The 20,941-nt window shown below is 45.2% G+C and overlaps 1 protein-coding gene across 2 annotated transcripts in view; it reads right to left on the minus strand.

Moving 5' to 3' along the window:
* The window catches only part of LOC149858312 (gamma-aminobutyric acid receptor subunit gamma-4), a 130,525-nt gene extending 113,513 nt beyond the window's left edge, over positions 1 to 17,012 (minus strand). Inside the window, exons 1-3 of one of the 2 annotated variants that reach the window (XM_090060337.1) lie at positions 16,212 to 17,012; positions 7,732 to 7,880; positions 7,166 to 7,233 (exon numbers count right to left, since the gene is read on the minus strand). In XM_090060337.1, coding sequence (XP_089916463.1) covers positions 7,166 to 7,233; positions 7,732 to 7,880; positions 16,212 to 16,267 — 273 coding nt within the window. In that variant the 5' untranslated portion in view covers positions 16,268 to 17,012. The remainder of the gene's footprint in view (positions 1 to 7,165; positions 7,234 to 7,731; positions 7,881 to 16,211) is intronic. The other variant, XM_090060338.1, reaches the window with a different exon arrangement.
* Between the last annotated feature and the right edge of the window lie 3,929 nt (positions 17,013 to 20,941).

Below are 20,941 nucleotides of genomic sequence, written 5' to 3' on the forward strand. Positions count from 1 at the left end.
ACAGAAGAGGGGTGCTTCCATTGCATATCCACCTTTAAAAACCATAGGGGAGACAGTTAAAGCTTTCTGTGAGGACCCTTTTGTCATAAACAACTTTCTGCTTTTTTCTCAAGGCTTTGGTTTCTATCATCCTCTTGCTTTTGTTCCTGACAATAGAGTGCTGTTGTATCACAATTGTTTTAGGGGTGTCCCCAGTGGGGTTTGCCCCATAATTTAGAACAAGATCTCTCAAGGTTTCAAAGCTGACTTTCACTGTTGGCCACATTCAGGGTAATCCCGTTGACCTTCAACCAAACCTTTCCCCTGGACAACCTGTACCTATAGGTTTTTGGACTGGCCGACACAAGCTCTGTGATGTGTGCATCTGGTGGGATTTCGCTGGTGAGCTCACCTAAATAATCGCCTAGCAGGGGGTTCCAATGTCCCTCGCGGCTCACAAATATCACAATCTGTGTCTTGGTACAGACACCGGTCTTGCAAGCTAACAGTTCGTACAACTCTTAAGCATGCATAAGTGGTGGTGAAACAGGCTATAAAGCTGTTTGTGTTACCCAAAAGCATGTAACGCTCCTTGGCTTGCTTCAAAGACACACAGGCTGCCCCACCATCAATAAAGTCGCAAGAGAAAAGAGGTAGCCAAAGAATTCTTTGGGCTCCCCCCAAAGGATATAGAAACAATTTTGCTATTTGGCGCTTTGCAGGGTTGGGTTTAATATGCTCTGGGCGTAAGGTCACACCTTCTTTTTGCAAGAAATTAGCCACATCTCTCTCTCATTTTTCTTGGTCAGTATACCAGGCAGGGTAGGCCGAGGCTTCCTGCTTCTGTCAGAGGTGCATTTTTATGTAACATGAAAAAAGGATGCTAGATCTCTCAGCAAAATACCAGATTTCATAGATTTGAGCTACTCTGTATCCCTTGGCGATAGATTTATTCAATTCTGGTGTGCACCATGTGCCCAAGAGGGCCCTCTCTTCATCAGTGTGGTTGAACTTTTGCTGTCTTTTTTCCACACAGAGGCAGCACAGCGTGAACATGAGTTTCCTGTTCACCCTGATGGGTAGCACAGGGGAAAAAAAGGTTTCATGGTGGGTACAGTTTCACCCTGGCTATTCCAAAATAGCTCAACAGGGGTTGGAAATTGTCACGAATGATTTCAGGGTGTCCAGTTGAGTAGTCCTTCATTTTGTTTATGAAGGGGTAAAGACTGGTAAAATCGTAATAGTGTATTTGTTTGCTGGGTTTGCCGGTAATATAGACAGATGGCATTAGTTCTCCCCCACAAAAAGAGCATCCCTAGGCCCCAGTAGAGAGGGCAGCAGGGTTCTGCTTAAAAAATCTAACACCTCCCCATCCATTTCTAACAGAGCCATCCACTCGTGCTCCCAAATGGTCCTAACAGTAAACCACTCTCTTGAGATAATTGGTCTTGTGCAATGCCTGGTAAATCTGGTGTTTTCATTGATGTTGTTCCAGCTGTGCAGGTATTGTATTTCTGTTAACCCTGTCTCCCAGTTCCCCAGCAGATCCAGAGGTTTAACCAGCGGTATGGTAAAGTTCGAGCTGGTGTTCTGTGGAAAAATCATGACACAAGCGTCTCTGGGCAACGCGATGTGGAAGCCGCCATCACGCATCTCGGCCTTCTGACTGAGGTACCCTTATATGTTACACAGTTGAGAGGCTTCCACCCAGCTGTTAAATTTAGCCAGCCACCTCAACCGTTTCACCAACAACCGCTGCCTTCCTCCCCTTCCTTTCATTACTAGAACTTTTTCAACCCTGTAAACTCTGTCCTGTTTGGGGTTCACTTGTTGTAGTTCTTCAGGTAAAAAGAACCCTCGATAGTTTCGTCTTTGTAATCTTTTAGGTGGTATACAGGCGTTTGCATGTGTCTAAGGACTTCATACAATATGAACAAACATTCACCAATGAGATTTTCATAACCTTTTTCAAACCTCCCTTTTGGTCCTAGACACCTGCATGTGGTCTCCTTTTCTAAACACGGGTGCTGCTGGTTTTATTTTGAAATAGTCCCCATACAGTTTTCCTCACCCATGGAGAGTTTAAGAAGTTCATGTCAACAGGCCTGGTGTAGATAGTTCTGTGAAAAATGTGGTTGTAGCTCTTTATAAACTCTGGTAACACATCAATGTAGTGAAAGGTGTTGCAGGCTATAAAATACCTCCACTTATTTGATTTTAATGTTTCATAGTTAGTAGGGTCAAAAGGGACCTGAGCAGATCATCAAGTCCGACCCCCTGCCAGAGGCAGGAAAGAGTACTGGGGTCAGACAACCCTGGCAAGGTGTCTATCTAGCCTCCTCTTAAAGACACCCAAGGTAGAAGCAAGCACCACTTCCCTTGGAAGCTGGTTCCAGATCCTAGCCGCCCTGACTGTGAAGTATTGCCTCCTGATATCCAGCCTGAATCTGCTCTCTGTCAGCTGTTGGCTCCCTGTTACTCCCATATAAATGCATGGGTTTGTTTGTTTTTGTTTTTTGAGATGGCTGAGAGGACTATTAATGTGACATAGACTCTATTAAAATCCGTGCCTTGATCACCTGGGTGACAGTGATGATCGCCTACTGGAATTCGCCATCCAGCACAGGGCAGCAAAGGCCTGCAGCAAGACAGTAACCGTGGACTCCAGGAGGATGGATTTCAATGAGCTAAGGAGATTAGTTGGGGAGAGCCTGAGGTCCCTATGGCCATTGCTCCTTGTTACTCCCAGTAGTGCTCTGAGCAACAGGGACTCTCCCACTGCCTGCTGGTCTCCCTTGGCCAGTTTATAGATGGCCACCAGATCCCCTCTCCACCTCCTCTTGTGGAGGCTGAACAGGTTCAGATCCCATAGCCTATCCTTATAGGACCTGCCCTGCTGACTCCTGATCACGCGAGTAACCCTCTTCTGGACCCTCTCCATTTTGTCCACATCCCTCCTGAAGTGTGGTGCCCAGAACTGGATGCAGTACTCCTATGTGACCTTGGTCAGGCCACAGTTGAGGGGGAGGATCACCTCCTTGAACCTGCTTGAGATGCATGGCAAGGTGTGGTTAGCCTTTCTGACTGCATCTCCACATTGGCGGCCCATGTTCATCTTTGAGTCAATAATGACTCCAAGATCCTTTTCTGCCTCTGTGCAGGCAAGAGGGGAGTTCCCCAGCGTGTAGGTATGCTGCTGGTTCTTCCTCCCCAGGTGCAGTACCTTGCACTTGTTTACCTTGCACTTGTCAGTGTTGAAACTCATCCTGTTCTCATCCACCCACCTCTGTAACCTGTCCAGATCTGATTGCAGCTTGTCCCTCACCTCTAGCATGCCCACCTCCCCCCACATCTTAGTGTCATCTGCGAATTTGAACAAAGTGCTTTTTACCCCCTCGTCCAAGTCACTGATGAAGATGTTGAACAGTGCAGGCCCAAGGAGCGAGCCCTGGGGGACCCCACTGCCGACATCCCTCCAGGTCAGAAAAGATCCGTCCAGCACTACACTCTGGGTATGGCCCTCCAGCCAATTGGCCACCCATCTGACCATGTAGTGATCAACGCCACAGTCACCTAATTTTTTAATGAGAATGGGGTGAGAGACTGTGTCGAAGTCTTTTTGAACTTTAGAAAAGCCTATGTCCACCACAATGCCTACGTCCAAGGATTTAGTGACCTGATCACAGAAGGCCACCAGGTTGGTCTGATAGGACCTGCCTCTGATGAACCCATATTGGTTGCCCCTAAGCATACACTCCCCTGCTGGTCCCTTGCAGATGTGCTCCTGGATAATCTTCTCAAAGAGCTTGCCCAGGACCAAGGTAAGACTAATGGGCCTATAGTTTCCTGGGTCCTCCCTCCTCCCTTTTTTTGAAAATGGGGACCACATTGGCCATCTTCCAGTCCTCTGGCACCTTGCCAGAGCACGACAAGTGCTTGTAAAGTTCTGCCAGGGGACCCGCAATGACCTCTGCTAATTCTCTCAGCACTCTGGGGTAGAGATCGTCAGGTCCTGCTGATTTTTGGATGTGTCCAGTCCCACCAGGAGGTCCCTGACTATGTCCACTCTGACCCCGAGCCTGGCTGCGCCACCCCTGGGACTGTCAGGGAATCATGATGGAGGGGATGACCTGGTCCCCGCTCAGAAAAATGGATGCAAAGAAGTTGTTAAATTAGCTGTTAAACCTCTCTACCACCACCGCTTTCACTTCATTGTTCATCACAAAATGGTGAATATTATACTGTTTTAACAGTTTGCTTAAAGGCTTATTTAGAAACTCTTTCCCCTGATCAGTCTGTAATTTTCAAGGTACGCGGCCCTCTGTAAAAAATCGTTTTAAAGGCCCGAGCTATTCCACCGCCTGACTTGTCTTTTAGACACACAGCGCACACATATTTTGATAATATGTCTATCGCTGTTAAGATAAACTTGACCCTATGATTGTGCTTGGAAAACTGCTGCATATCCACCAAATCTGCCTGCCATTGCACATCAATATCTGAAACAACAGTCTTGTTTCTTTTAAAATGTCTTCTCGCCAATTTGTGTAGGGTGCAAGTGTTCTGATCTGAAAGCCAGGCGGCCACTCCGCTCCTGTCCAGAACCTTATTCTACCTTTTGGCAACTTCAAAAAGCATGTTCACCTCACCAAAACTGCCAGCTTCGCCAGAAGAGTAATGAACTTCCTTTAACATTAGCCTCCTGTGCAGACATGTCTGGTAACTGCTACCCCAACACCCACCCCACGCTAACACCCGTATGCTGCATTCAAACACTTGAGGACAAATTTAAACCATGGTAAAACAAGGCTTATTAAGCAGGTAAGAAATACAACATTAACAAGGTCTTCAGCTACATCTTGAACAGTTTTTCAAAACCAGGTCACGCAAGAAACCTTCTTCTGAACAGGGGGGTGGGATACTTTTTTATTTGAAAATAGGCTCCAAGTACATCCCTGCTCAGTGACCTCCATGGGCTCATAGCTCTGTTCGGTAATCTCCACAGGCTCAAAGCTGGGGTTAATGGTTATTGTTTTTGGACAAAAATGTTGCATCAGTCTTTAGTTTCAAACTGTTCTCTTTTAGACACAAAAACAGTTCACGCAAAAGACTTTTACTTTCAGCGGGGTGCCAATGTGCAGGTTTTGAAAGCTCTCTATGAAGGCGTTGTCTACCTGCAAAAACATAGTTATTAACACAGGCCCAGACAGTTACAAGAAAATCACCCCCACAAAAATCATCTAAATTAGTTACCTCGCAGAGTCCCTTGAGACAGAGTTGTCCACGCTCTCCATAGGCGATTTCAATATGGACTGCTTGAGTTCTGTCATGGTCCCTGGTCATATTTTGGTAGACTTGGCATCCAGCTCATGCTCCTGAATCTCCTCCATGTCTGCCCCCCATGTCTGAGCACAGTCTCAGACAGAGGCCTCGCTTTGGAAAGCAGATAGACCTGGTGGACTTGCAACCCAAATCCCACTCCCTCTACTCACTCCAAGTGATTCAGCGTTGTTCTTGGGGAGGTCTGAGGCCTCTGAAAGCCCTTCCAATTTGTCAGGGGTGGTGGGGCAGGTTGTTAGAGGCGTCACACCACCCCACTGCCACTCCATAGGCCACACTAGAGCAGGCTGGGACCTGATAGGTCATAACTGTACTATGTGATCTAGGGCAGTTCTTGCAGCATGAGGGGTTGGGCTTTGGGGGTCTGCATGGGCTGTCCTTCTGATATTATAGACCATGTGGTGGTGGCATCACACACCACGTGACTGGGGGTGGGGGCGGGGTTGCTGATGTCACACACCACATAACTAGGGTCAGTGGCCGGGGTTGGTGATGTTATACACCATAAGGGGAAAGGGGAACTTCCGGTCCTGCTCACTTATCACATTTGCACTGAAGGGCAGTGAGCCTCTATATTATTGCTGTCATATATCCTAGAAGTACCTGGAAATAGACACTGCCATACTTCTTGGCTTAGAGTTAGAGCCACTGAACAGTTTTCATTGAAACACCTTTTTTTTAAAACTAACAGTGGTGTTTAACTTAACTTGAACTATTTGTGGAAAAATAAAATTCAAATTTAGGTTTTTTTCCATGAAAAATGGGAAAGCAGATTTTTTCAGGTCTGGTAATTTTTGTTTCAGCTTCCCTTTTTATTAAAAATCATTGTTTTGATTTCTGGAAAAGAGATTTAAAGTATTTTGTCAAAAAAAACCCTACACTGAAAATGGTATTCAAAACCTGAAACATTTTGCAGATTTGTTTCTTTGCTGAAAAGGTAGAGTTTCTTCAGGAGGAGAAATACAGAGGGAGGAAAGAAACATTTTTGACATTTCCTATGAATAACAGCTGACAATATTCCAATCAGCATTGCACAGCTGGGCAGCGCCTCAGGACAGAGAATAAATGTTCGTTGTGTTCCTCTACAGCACCAACAAAGTGGAGTCCTGATCCTTTATTAGGTCCTATTTCCACAACCACGTTTAAAATATGAAAACAATGATCCATCTTCCACCCATGAGTGCCAACAATACACATGTCTATACACCAGCGTTTCATATCACGGGACCATTTCCATGGTAGTCATACCCAGAGTCATGGAGGGAAGGGCTTATATTTCTATTCCCAAGTAAAGTACACTGATCTCTCTCTAAGGTAACCTAACAGTACATTGTGACATGCTTGCTCTAGCAGCAGCAGTGTGTTTCAAGAGTATAAAGTGCCTAAGCATGCAAGTAGTTACTTTCCTTCTTCCTAGGCTGAAGAAACGCATCACACACATGCCTGCTAATGCAGCAAAGCCTGGGAATAGAAGCACATTGATCACTGTCTGAACAGCAACTAGTGATGAAGGGTCATTTATCTGAAACACAGACATGGGGGCATTTGGAAATTAGGATCCAAACCAGTGTCCAAAGCCAAAACCTAGGCAAATTTTGCAGTCCCAGCGCTGCCTGTCTCAAACAGCTGTACCTGTGGTCTTAAGAAGCCCATGACATCTCTCCCCTAGGTAAGAGGAAAGAAAACTGCCTTTCTGTGTTAGTATGTCAGTTTAGAAACTGACATTTTGGGGCTTGTGGATGTAATGTCTTTGGTGCGTTTCTGATGGTGGGGGGATACAGATGAGATCTCAGACTTCATGCTCTCACCCTCTGCCTTCTCTCGTCTGGTAGTGTTGATCACTCACCATTTGGATGACGGAGACTGGGCCAATGCTGTTCACATAGATGTCCACGTCGATGAATGTAGGCTTGACTGGAAGGAGAGCAAAATGGACATGGGTGAGCCAGGGGCTGAGGTTCACAGCAGACAGGAAGCAGACAGAAGGCAGAATGAGGGAAACCTGCAGGTTCACGCAAGTCTGCCAGCATAAAAGTGGCTGGAATGAAGGCCAGGAGCACTACGAGTTCCAGACCTGGAGCATGGATTCTAGGCATTCTGGATCATTACCTTGAAAATATTCCTGTTGCAAGGAATGGGCTACAGTGAATAACTCATAGCTAGGGTTCCTTTCACTGCTAGTACCATGCACAACTGAGGAATTTCACAGCATTGGAGGCCCCTGATTGCTACTGGCTAGGCACTGCTCTGAGGAAGTTTATAGTCCTAGTTGGATTAAAGAGAATGCTGCTTGGAAGTGATAATTGAAATCATTCTCCTCTCCTTCCACCCAGATCAGAGAGCTTGTAGCTCTTTCCTGCATCTCAGAGATACACAAAAGACTGGAGGCAGAGGCCCTGAGGAGACACTTACTGCCGATGTCAGGTCTCAGTTTGTTGTCATAGTTCTTCAGCAGTGAGTTGAGGATTTGTGTGGCGTCTGTCTCCTGGGCTTTGGGAGTCAGGACCCAGGTTTTATTGACAGTCAGGTAATCATAGTCATACTCCTCTGTGCTTTCTGACCTGAAGTAAGCAGATGAAAAATAAGGAAGGAATTACCTGGACCCCAAGCATTTTCTACCCTATACACCAACATAGGCCTCAACAGCCTTGCAAGGTTTTGTCTCAGAGAAATGCACTTGTAACTTGTAAGGCAGTAGACTCCAAAAGGGGGCAGGTTGAGGCATTTATACAGGTGAGAGGGCAGGAGTCTTTCTTATTTCCCACAGTTACATTCCCTGGATACTTCTAAGCATATGGGTCCTGACTGTTGCTAAGGCCATCTGAGGCATGAGACTGCAATGGAGGACATGGAGAGAGCAGGGTTAAGTAAGGCTCCTTTCCAGCTATCAGAAAACCTGGGTACCAGAAGGAGAGCACCATGCCCTCTCTCGGAGCTTCTTTTGGAACAATATCACTTACTTCTGTCCCAAATATCAGCCTGTATCTAACAAAGAGCAATCCTGCCCTTGTTAAGAAGTGTTATCACAGTTACTGGATGAACTGGACCTCTGAACTATTCTGTCAAGTGTGCTCCCTTTGAGATCTCTAGCTTCACTTGCCTCTAGGTGGAATTACACTGTTCTCCCATTACTTCATTTGACACTGCAGAGCCGTAGTACTAACCTTCCTCACTAGGTCCTACCTTTCAGCTCTTTTCCCTCTCAGAAAAGCTGCAGTAGTTAACAGAGTGACAGGATGGCCCCTAGTACTAAGCACAGTACTATTCATTAGAACAAAAGAATTTAAGAAAGCAGACCTTTTAAAAATAAAACAGACTATATACTTGTTTGGCTTAGCAGCTATCTTCCCATCTTCCACATGGGGAGCCTCCAGAAACCCCCTTCTTATATGCTTACAGAAACCCCCTTATCAGAAAATCCTTACTGGCATAATCCATTTTTTTTAACTCAAACTATTTCTACCCTAGCTGTAAACAGTCCCTATGCTGTAAAAGCTGTTTAGCGTTTTTTTATTTTCACTTTTCCAGCCTGGTAATATAAGCTTTCATCCTCCTTGGAGACAGTACCCTTGAACTAATAACTTGCCCTGCTCTTAGAGGTGTGGGCTGAGGTGTACTTATCTAGCTCTATTATGTTGCCTTCTTGTTTGCTCTTTCTCTAGCTCCTTATTAAATTAAATCAGCATAGTCACACAGGAAATTCTAATAACCCACCACTGTTATGGAGTAACTTTACCTTACTGAGCAGGTCACTTACAATATTCATACCATAATTAAATATCAGGATTCACAGATCAACAAAAAGCAATTCAACATTTATCACACATGCCCCTCTAAATTTGTCATCAGTATGTCAACTCTCCCCAGGGCTGGAGAGAACTTATCTGTGAGAACTGCCATTGTGCTGATACATCTCAGCTGGAGCCCTGTAATGATGTGGAAAGAGGCTCTGGAATGCAGATCTCATTTCAATATATAGGGAGGCTGAGACTGGGAAAGGACTAGAAGGGAAATGCTATTCATTTTATATGTTGCAGTTAATTTATCAGTTGGTGCATCTACAGGCGTGCCCAGCTGTACAGTAACCACCATTACTAAGCAGTCCCAGCAGTGCACAGGTTGTTTCCAACCCTACTGCACAGTTGCAATGAGCTACTGTGCAGTAGCTTGTTGCTATTGCACAATAGTGTCATTGTTCATGCCTGCCAACACTACATCGCTGTAGAGATGAGCAAAGTTGCCATTAGCTTGTTGCTACAGTGATGCAGCAGCTCATGTAGCCAGTGGTTCCTAATATTAAAATACACATAAAGTTTGCATCTTATTCTCTTTAAAACTCTATCTAGCCAGCATACCCAGATGCTAAGGAATACTTCCATCAAAAGACTGGACCCACTGTATTTTTTCCCTGGTAAGTCCCCTGACATTTTAGCTTAGTTTAGGCATTTTCACATCAGCCTGCTCTTCCTGTTTGGTTGCTCATTACAATTTATTCTAAGTATGTTTAAAAAGACGGCAGCCTTGATGTTTGGATATGTTTTCCTTTACAAATAGATGTAGTTACTAGGTTAGCTTGTATATTTACATTGCTGTGTGACTTTTAAATATGTCCATTGAAAAAAGTCAATGAGAACCCTTTGTGATTGCTGCAAAAGAAAAAATAGGATTGTTTACTGGGAGACACTGATCAATCAGCCATCTACCCAGCTGGCTGGAGTCTACAGTCTTGGTAAATGCATTTTTGCAGGTGTGGCCTGTAGTAAATTACATTGAATTATCCTGGTGCAGTTCACAATAGAAGCAGGAAATGCTAACATTACTGCTTTTTCACTACCACTACGTATCTTGTTTGGCTCCTGGCAAGATCATCAGCAGAACAAGGAACACTGGCAAAAGTGAGAAAACCTTGGCTGCCTCTAAGCCTCATTTTAATATTCTTTAAATACTCAGGCAGTTCTGCTCTGGGGTCTGAAGTCAGGAGTCCTGGATCAAAACACTGGTCCTAAAGGGTGTCATTAGTAACTGATCGAAGTCTCAAGATCCTCCAGCTCTGTGGCAGCAGCACATTCATAAGCTTCTCTGTAGAGGCTGCAGCCAGCGGAGTAGAACAAAGTCCCACAAACAATTGAGTTTGGTTATGCTACTCTCAGCTTTAAGGCAGTTCTATATTTTAGCTAATACTAGTATTGTTATAGATGTAAAGTCTTTGGTATCTCCCCTGTATTAGCAAGAGTCTCAGCAACATACTGTTATGCTGGCATAAGAGTGGCTAGAAGGGCTTATTCGGCTCACCAAACCAGTATGAGCTGTGTATGCATTTGATGGATTTCCTACTATGCCTATAACAGCAAATCTGAGCCTTATCTCTCATTGAGGGCTAAAGCATTCTGCAAGCACTAAGGGAAGAGTTTATTCTTCTCAGTGTTCAATGGAAATGGTCTTTCTTAGGATTCCCTATCAATATACGCATCACAGCAGCATTAAGATAAGAATTTTTGGAAAGAGGATGTATGTGTGGTTTAGATAAGAGCTGTCTGGCTTTAATGACAACCAATCCTGGTCCCTTTTTTCAAAAGCTTCTATTCCAAATCCTACCATGACAGGCAGAGAAGGTGTAGTAATTGATGCCTGACAGCTACTGCAGAGGCAGAGTAATTAGGGAGGAGGGCTGCATCTGTGTGTGGAGCCCACACACATCTGCTAATGGAAATGTCACACAGCAAACATTTAGCAATCGGGAACATCCAGTGGATGTTCTCTGGACTGGAGGATGCATCTCCTCAAACCAAGTTATTTAGGTTTGGCAGCTAGTGACAGGTACAATCCAATATAATTGTTCCCTGTTCCATGTTTGGGTGTGTGGCATACATGTCAAAACTTTTTGCCCAGGCACACTCTGGGATATGGACGGGGTCAACCATTCCCTCCTTAGGCAATGCATGATATTGCTGTGCAAGAACACTGGGTTGCATCAATGATACCACAGTTTTGTGCAACTCAGGCATTTATGTTGAAGTTTTGCACCATATCAATGAGCAAGCAGAAGAGGCCCAAATGATGGCCTCTGAATAGTGACATGCTCCACGTAGTCACAGAGGAACAGGCATTCAAGGCCTCCAGGACTCAACTTGTAGAGCTATTCTTCAAATGTAGCTGCATTTATACAGGCCAAGTGTATCTGAACAGGAAAGTCACAGCAGGTTTGCTGGGGGGAGGAAAGAGCGGGGAGGTGGCTGTAAGGTGGGAAGTCTGGGCTCAATTTCTGCCATTAACATGCTGTGTGAGCTTAGGTGAATTGCTTGACCCCTCTCCTTCCCATGCCTCGGTTTCCCCACCTGCACAATATGGATGATGTTACTTGCACCAATTTATCCATTGACAGACAGGTTTTCTATGACAGAATCATAGAGTCATAGAAAATTAGGAAGGAACCTCAGAACCCCCTTTGTCCAGAAAATGCTGGAATTTCTTTTCAAAGTACCATGGACAATGCCAGGCAAGCTTTCATTATTCTAACATTATAAAAGACTTAATCTGTCCATCTGTCTGTCCATAATGCTTTATTCAGTCTCTGATTGGCTGACAAACAGCCAATCACAATGCACAGAAGTGTTTGGACAGGTGGCAACACACCACCATGATGGTGGGGACATGGGACGGAGTGCGGGGGCCAGCTGTGCTGGCCTCGCCCCCCTGCCCTGCTCCCTGGAGGCGACAGCAATGCAGCGGACTTAAGGGGGTACTGGATACTTAATGGGGACCTAGCGGGGTACTGATAGAGGGTGACAACTCTGTTTTGTGGTAATGGTTGGATCTCTGGAATTTCTTTTTGTTTTGCAATTGAGAAAACCCAAAGGTTTCCAAGTGTTTCCATAAAAACAGAATTGTGGTGAAGGGTGTTTTGGGTGTGACAGATTTGATCTGGGAAGCAGAGTGAAAATACCTGCAATCTGATCCTGGCCTGGGCATGAGGAAGATGAAGGTTCAGAGTCTAGCTTTAAGATAGACTTTTCATCCCAGATCAAGCAGACCAGGGACCTAAGCCTGGCTCTCCCACATCCCCAGCTAGTGCTATAGTCACTGTACTATAGAGTACAAGAGTCCCGCTTGCTCAAAACTCTTTTGACAGAGGCTTCACTGAAATTCTTTGACAAAATTTCATTGAATTGAAACTGTTCTGACCACTGTTAATTACCATGTGCTAAAATAGATTTTTAGTCGTATAACAATGCCACCAAGGGCTTGTCTGCACAGGCATGCCTGTGTAAATTAATCTGAATTAACTATGAATTTAGCATAAATTAGTTAACTTCCATTTACCTCTGTGTGGATGCTCTTATGCAGAATTAAAATGGCCTTCATTTCATTTAGCTTAATTCACTTTGGAAGTTAAATAAACCATGCTGCATTTAAGGCAGTGCTATTCTAGGAGCATTTAGATGAAGGTTTAATACTGTTTAACTGATCCACTTTAAAACTAATTTAGATTCACTATCCTAAGTGTTCCCACATAGACAAGCTGCATGTCTGTCTGTACCAGCTGGGATAATAGTTGCTGGGCATTGCAAGAGCAGTACCAAGCTACTGTAGCTAACCCCATGGAGATCCCATGAATCCAGATCCCATGTCCAATACTATGCCATGAGTGCAGTGACATTCTAGTGCAGCACTAACCTTCTGCAGAAGGGAAAATGGATCTAGAAACCACTCCCACAATGATGGTTTTTGTTCCCCCATCAAAGGAGCAGACAGAGTAGGGTCCTGGGTGCAGCATTATGCCTTTGTGGACAATGGCTTATAGGCAGTAGGATTTCTCCCAGGGGGTGGACCTCAGTTGGAACTGGTCTTACTATTTCCAGTAAATGGAAGAGAGTTATGTAAGAGGAGAGGCACATTCTGTCAGCTGCTGTACCAGGAGGAGCATCAGGCCACCAGCTAGTGCAATACCACCTACCAACTGTGCCCCAGTGGAAAAGCTGCATTTTTGGGCACCAGATAAGTATCTGCCTCAGTAAGTAATGGTAAGCAGAATCCTCAGAATCAGTGGTGTGTGGATTGGCTGGACTGGCTAACTCAGCTCAGCACAAAGCATCCTTGTGCTTCCAGAGGTACCTGAAGCTCCTGCTAGAAGAGGAGGTTTCAGAAAGATGCCTGGGCTATTTTAAACAGTTCCATCAAAGTTTGGACTGGACTATGGTATGAAATGTGACATCGGCTACTTGCCACAGCTGTGAAAATCCAATACACATGGACAGGGAAGCTATCAAAGTTCCTTTCTCTCCCCCACACCTTTCCATCAACAACCCCTGGCCAGTCCTATTCCAGACACTCAGCTCTTCAGGAATAGAGCAGGGCATATTGGAGAATCCTGGGGTTTGCTTGGATGATGGAACAGAGAGGATCTCATCTGGATATAAGGATGGGCGGGGAAGGGAAGATGGGCCAATTTCAGGGTACGGCTTCCTATTAGAAAAGTGAGCACCTAGAATTTAAGCCTCCCTGTAGTTCTTGGCTCACTTCCAAACTACAGCACTCTGTGAATGTGATTTTGAATTGTAAGCTGTGGAGATCATCTGGCCCTTTGCAGAGCTATGAAGATGCTTGGACCATGAGATAGGGCATTGGTGCCTGAATCCACCTTCTGAACCTTAAAAAATGGGTGGATCACAGTGGTGCAAGAAATTAAACTCACATACTATGCAGAAAAGTGCACTGGATAGATACCAGTAGGAAACACAAGTGCCCCAGGTTCATGCTCCCAGCCCTGTAGGTTGATAGACATTAAGGTCCAAGCTCCCTGGGCCAGAATTCAGGAAGACATGCCTAGTAGTGCAATGGCATTAGGATTCATCTCCCAGAATCTGGGAGTACTGATTTGCTAATGTGATAGAACTGGGCTTTGTGCTCCCAGACTCTGAGTGAAAGAAGAGCCACATGATAAATGCAAAGGAATGGGTGTTCATGTTCCCAGCCTCAGAGTTCAGGAGGATCAGCATATTAGTACCAGGATTCATGCTCCCAGCCCCTGACTGCATTTGTAATGGCATTTGATAGGCGTTAAGTTGGCTTATTCTGCCAATTAGCTTCAGCCAGTAAAATCCCTCTTCCCCTGAGCCCTGGGGGTAATGATCTGCTGACAACATGTTCTTTTCCCGATCCAGCCATTAAGCTCACCAGCAGGGTTAGGAATAGTAAAAACTCGAAGCCCCTTGTGCTCTGGGCTTTCACTGCTGTTTACAGAAAAGCTTTACAAACTGCTGGCTTTACAAACTGCTGGCTCTGGGATAGCATCCTAATCCCCCTACACAACACCACCAGAGGCTTTGAGCTGAAACCGGGACAATACCTGGGACAGTCCAACCTGTAGGATATGCCAGTGCTGAATGCTCCCTTCCTCCTCATGGGTTCTGTTCTACCTCTCGCAGGGATTCTCCTGGGTGCTTTTTCATGTCTGGCCACCTAGCACATATGGGACATGTTTTTCCTCCTGCCATGCCAGCAAATAGTGGTGTCCTTGGCTGTGTCAGAAGCAGGCCTTGGTTCACTATGCCCAGCAGAAATGTACAGTCTTTCTGACACCATGTGCAATTTGAGGTTGGGTCCAACAGGGCACTAAGCAATCCTGTGAGGTGCTAGATGCCCTCCATTCCTATCATAGTCAGCAAGGACTGATGATATTCACAGGAGCACTCAGGGTCTGTTAGGATTCAGCTTTAGTGAAGACACATCTACATGCAACAGCAGTGACAAGCATAAGACAAAAAATCTAAGGGTAATGTTTTCCTTTCTTTGCAGGGAAATAATAGATCCAGCCTCCATAGCAAACATAAGAGCTGGCTCATCAATGTGAATCTGTGCAGCTCCACTGAAATCAATGGGATTAACACCAGCAGAAGGATCTAGCCCAATAGCTGGGAATGTCAGTTAGATTCTGGAACAAACCAGAAGGGAAAATTAAGAAAAAATGGAGACTATGACATTAACAGCAATGATCAATCTGTACCTGCTTTAGGCCATACATTGTCTTTGGTCTACAGCTCTCAAGATGCTTTGCCACAGTATGAAAGTATGCATTTTGTTCCCATTCCACAGATTTGTAAACTGAGGGACAATGAGGGACTTTGCCCAGGACACATGGAGCGTCTTTCATCAAGAATAGAACCCAGATCACCTGAAGCCCAGTTCTCTTTGCTAAAACAAGGGTATAAAAACCTCTCAGCAATTTGCTAGCTCCTTAGGGCCAGATAAGGTGATGGGATTGTGAGGAGGGGTGAGTCAGAGACTACCACCTGCCTCTCCATCACAGCTCTGGCCCTTCTTATCTGACTCTTGAGCTAGGAAAATAAGGGATGCCATTCATCCTGGAAAAACAACATTGAGCTCCTTCTGTCAGAGACTCTTAAAGTGGTTAATATCTATTAACCAAATCTATATGGGATGGAGAAAAAGCTATTGCATCCTCATCTGTGGAATTGGGACAATGAAGCACAAAGGCTGAAACTGACTTGCCCTGGGTCACAACAACAGGTCAGTGACAGAAACCCAAACAGGACTCAGTGTCCTGCCTTCCTAAGTCACACATGTGGAGACAGGGAGATCTCTTGGTTAACTGCTCATTATTCCAAGCATCTGTCTGACTCTTGATAGAGAGATGCTCAGCCTCAAAGGTCCTGGAAGGATACTCTCCATCTCAAGACTCCAGCCCCACCTGGCACGTGAAATGAAGGCAGAAGAGACAGAGCGCAGACCAGCCTAGTAACATTCTTAAACACATCAGGGCTCATTAGAAACCGACACAGGGAAGTCTGTCTCAAAGCCAGGGTGAGATGCTTCCAACTCTGGCACCTTTTGGGGGTTTAAGGAGGGTATATAGTAGAAAGCAGCATCCTCACCTGATCTGCAGAACTGGACAAATTGTCAGGTACATCAGGAGAACTTTTCCAGACATCTTAGATGCACAAACCAGACAATCCCAGGGAAGTGCAGTATCCACATAAAGAGAGGCAGCTGGGGCTGGCGTGGTTTCAAATCAGAATGATTCTTTCCTACCCAGTTTGTGGGGGAGGCAATGGGATTGTCTCTCCTGATCTCCACTTGGCCCAAAAGGATGGGCAGTCTTGCCCAGATGTGCTGCAGCTGGTATCGTAGTTCTAGGGAAGAGAACTCTGCCAGAAATAAAAAAAAAATGGGGAGGAGAAAAAAAATGAACCCACGCAAGAAGCTCCAAGTTCAGAAACCGGAAAACAAAGCCGTGTGCTTTTGGGGCTCCTTCCTTGCCAGCAAGTTTAGGAGTTCTTCTTCCATTCTCTGGGTGCTGCCTTAGTGGCTCTTTTCCCTGTCCCAATTCTTTATGGAAGGGGTTGCCTCTTCTATCTCCCAGCTATGCCTTTCCCTAGCAGACAGGTGCAGGGAGAGCTCAGTGTGCATGTGTGTGTGTGTGTGTGCACGCGTGTGCTTGTATATCACAAGCCCCACCGGTTGCAATTGCAAGCAAGAATTCTAAAATCCTCTCTCTCTCTCTCTTTTCCCCTCTGCCTGTGTTTCTCTATTTCTTCTTTCTATGCTTTCTTCCCCAGCCCTCACAAACTCTTCTGTCTCTTTTGTTTTTAACCCTGCCTTTCTGATCTTTTTGGAAAGAGGGGGAAAAGTTGGGCATTTCTTAACCTACTCTTTGGCAGAAAAGGAGCAGAGAGTGTGAGAGAGAGGCAGGGAGCCAGGCAGTGAAGGAGAAAGGGATGATCAGAGCTCGCATGCAGGGTCCTAACTCCCTCCCTTTTAAGAGACACAGTTCTGGGAGGTCCCCAGCATTCCTGGCCAGGCAAGGGTTAACACTAGCCTCTCTTTTTGTTCTATTAAAGGGAAAAAGTTCAGCTGCTTTGCTGACAAAGGATGAATCCAGATATCAAAGGGCAACCCACATTTGTGTGACCGAGATCCCAAATGCGTGCGCTGAGAGGGAATTCATTAACTGGTGTAACAATCTTGCTCCTCATTTATGTAATGAGGCATGACAAGGTCATCACTCATTAATCCAATTTTAACTTAAAAATGTGCCATATTATTCAAAAGCAGGGTAGTGAGTTTATTGTGAACACAGACAAGGAGTGAGTTTTGTACAATGGTGAGTGTTGTGCAGCTCAGCCCGAGGGAGGCGTGCTTGTGGCTTGCTTGTTGCAACTGATGGTGATATAAATCGTAATCAGTTACTGCTGGCTCTTGGGGGAACCCCAGAGAGTGCATGTGGAGTGAGCCATTTGAGGAAAAGCCTTATGTGTGGGTTATGGCTGCTTCTAAGATCTACCCAACAGAACATAACTGGGCCTCTGCTCCGAGAAGCTCCAGGCATGGGACTGCTGTTGAATGTAACTGGAGTTCCCTGCAGAACTGGGAGCCTTCACTTCCTAGGAGCATTAAGACACTGACTGGTTTTTTTGTGCCACCCATAGCCAGTGGGTAACATATCTAATTAACTCATGGGGTATCACTGATGTCTTCCTCTTAGGGATTTGTCACTTCAGGCAATAATTCTGTTGCGTGCAGGTTGCAAGCACCAACAGACCTCAATTCTAGTCTCTACCTTGTCTCTGATTCACTGTGTGGTCTTGGCAAAGTCTTTCATTGCAAGGTTTCATTGGCCTCATCTTAACAATGGTTATAAAACCACCCCCTTAAAGATTCTTGGTGTCTTTGGCTGGGATACCACAGGCAGTATTAATGTTATAATACAGCTTGTAATTGAATATCAGCTGCTTCTTCAACTGCAGCATCCTGACTGTCTCTGATTAGTTCTGTTGATCCAAAAGCTCAAAAGAACATAATGCAGCTTACTAAGGAGAGAAACATTATTCATGTGGCTGTGGACAAGGAGATTCAGCTTCAGCTCCAGGCTCTGCCAGGTCTTTCCTATGTAACAAGTCACTTGATTTCTTTGTGTCTCTGTTCCTTCACTTGCTATGTTACTCCTTTATTCAGACAACAAGTATGAGGAATGTCCCAGTGCCTACCACAATGGGGCCCAATTCACTTGGGGGCAAAAGGTTACTACTGCCACATCAGCAATAAATAACCCCACCACAATCGGGCCATTTTTCACAGCTGCTTACTGACAGGATGCCCAGTGCTGATTTGTGTACTGATTGCTCTATGCTCAGAAGCATGAGATTTGGCTACTCATCATAAACCACCAAATCCAAGCTTCAGTCACTGGTCCACCAAATCCAAGCTTCAGTCACTGGTGTCCTAACATGGAGTTCCCTTGTACTGGGCAGCTATAAATTATATTTCTGTTAGCATGTGCATGGAAGCTGGCACTGGACTGATGAGGTGTGTAGATTAGCAAGAGTCAGAAAAAGCAAAGAATGAAAAGGCAACAGGAAAGAAAAATGGGCAGAGCTGTCAAGGGAAACTCTCTGGAAGCTCAAATTTGGGGATTCAAACAAGGCTGGGCTTGGAAAAGCCATGCAATAAACAACCACCTGCCAAAGGGGCCCAAAGCATGGATGGCATTCCTAGCCTCTCCTGCTCTCCTCCAGTAGTATGCTCTAGGTTTTGGATATGTCTGTCTATACCATGTCCCTGGAACTTTGGGGGTGAGCCATTTTCACTCACATGTGCCAGACCTGGAAATGTGAAGGTGAAGTCACTCTGAGGGCACCCTCAAAATGGCTAGAGAAAGGGAGTGACCCTGACAGTGCTTCCAAATCATCTTCATTGCTACACTTCTGGGTTTGGTTTGGGTGAGCTGCTTTATGGATAGGCTCCTTGATATGGCCTCCCTATGCCACTCCATGCTATCTGGCTTGTTCTTTTAGTGTGGCCTTCTGCTCTAATCGGTACTGAGTGTCCTGCTTGAATCATATGGGCTCCGCATTTGAGTAAGTCCAGCAACAAAGCAGACCTCTGAGGCAGAGGTTTGCTCTCAGTGGGGACATCTACATGTGCATTTCAGTTCTTTAATGTGCATTAAGCTAATACACATTAAGTGATTTTTGGCAGGTGTTTACAAGTGCAGGGACTTGCCAGTAAAGTGAGTGCACTTGGCACTGAAGTTAGTGCCAAGTCCCTGCAGCCTTGCCATGTGCCCTAGCGGCTGGGCAGACCCAGCACTAAAGTTATTGCCAAGTTGTGTTTACATGTGTGTTAATATATTTTAACTAATCATGCCTAAATTTGATACCTGCACTTGCAGGTATCAAATTTAGGCATGATTAGCCTAATTTCACCATTTTTAACGCACATTAAGGGAGCACATGTGTAGACATGTGCTGTAGTGCAGATTAAATTAGGGTAATGTGCATCAACGTGTCTCATGTAGATGCGCGAGTGTTGAGTAAACACCAGAGCTGGGGGAGAATTTTTGGCCAAGTATTTTATTTAATAAGCACGCAGTTTGGGTTCAACTAAAATAATTTGCAAATTCACACTAAAGTTTTTTTGCCCCCCCCAACCCTATAAAGATGGAAATGTCCTGTTTTGACATTTTCTCAATCAAACATATTGATTTTTCATTTTGTAATGAAGTTTGCTTTGGAAATTCATCTAAACATAATTAGAAGCATGAAACATTGAAATGAAGTGCTTTATCTGACCTGAGGTGAATTTTTCCCTGTTTTTTCTTAAACAACGACAACAACAAAGGAAAATCAATTATTTGCACAGTCCTAGTAAATGCTGACCCTGTCTGTTCCTGCTGCAACAGAAGTCTGGGGTTTAATCTTGTAGTCCTTAGCTGGGTATAGATTCCCACTGAAGCTTTGTCTGAGTAAAGACTGCAGGACGTGCCCTGCTCCTGCTCCTGCTCCCCCACCCCTCCCCGTACTCCCTCCCTCAGGACAACTGCTGACTTAGCTGAAAAGAGTCCCCAAGGTCACGAGGGGATGGTGATGATTTTTTCTTTGGAAAAAAGTAAAGATCCCACGTAAACTTGGAGGAGTCAGTGACCTTAAACTTGGAGGGCTCAGTGGTTCTCTGTTCCATTCACACTCTTCACAGAAGATTCATTATAGCCTGTAAAGTGCTTTGAGATGCCCTGGATGGAAGGAACTATGGAAGAACAAAGATGTATGCGTGAAATTCCCTAACCAGCCTATTACAAGTCCTTTTCTCCAGACCAAAATGTACATCTCTCTTTACGGCTCTGTTTGTCTCTGGTTGTGATGGGCACCATGGTGCTGTGGCTGTGATGGGCACCATGTCCTCTCAGGGTAGAACAGGGTTGTTCAGGCCAGACTGACACATGCTGATCTGCATGCACAGACACTTAAGTCCCACATGCTGGCTATTAAAATTTGGTCAGGGTGAATAATGTTTCCTCTTTTGCATTTTTAATTGCCAACTAGAACAAAAGGTGAAGTCAGAGGTTAAAACTCTGCGCTCCTCCCTGACAGTTGCTTGTTTTAAGATGTGGTGGAGAGCTTGCTGCTCTTTCACTCAGAAACTGGCTTTCTTCTCCTCAGCAATGTGCAACTTGTTGGTGTCACTAGGCATAACCCTAGGTAACTCAGAGGGATGGAAGACCAGGAGTGTCGAAGAAGCCCCTCTGCTCTGGGTGAGCCAGGCCCCCCCCCCTTTTTCCTGAACCTTTGTAACCCTTTCCTGAACTTTTTGTAATCTCCTGTAATAC

This window comes from Crocodylus siamensis, chromosome 8, assembly GCF_052110815.1.
Source record: "Crocodylus siamensis isolate JL-2025a chromosome 8, ASM5211081v1, whole genome shotgun sequence".
In the NCBI taxonomy this organism is placed as follows: Eukaryota; Metazoa; Chordata; order Crocodylia; family Crocodylidae; genus Crocodylus; species Crocodylus siamensis.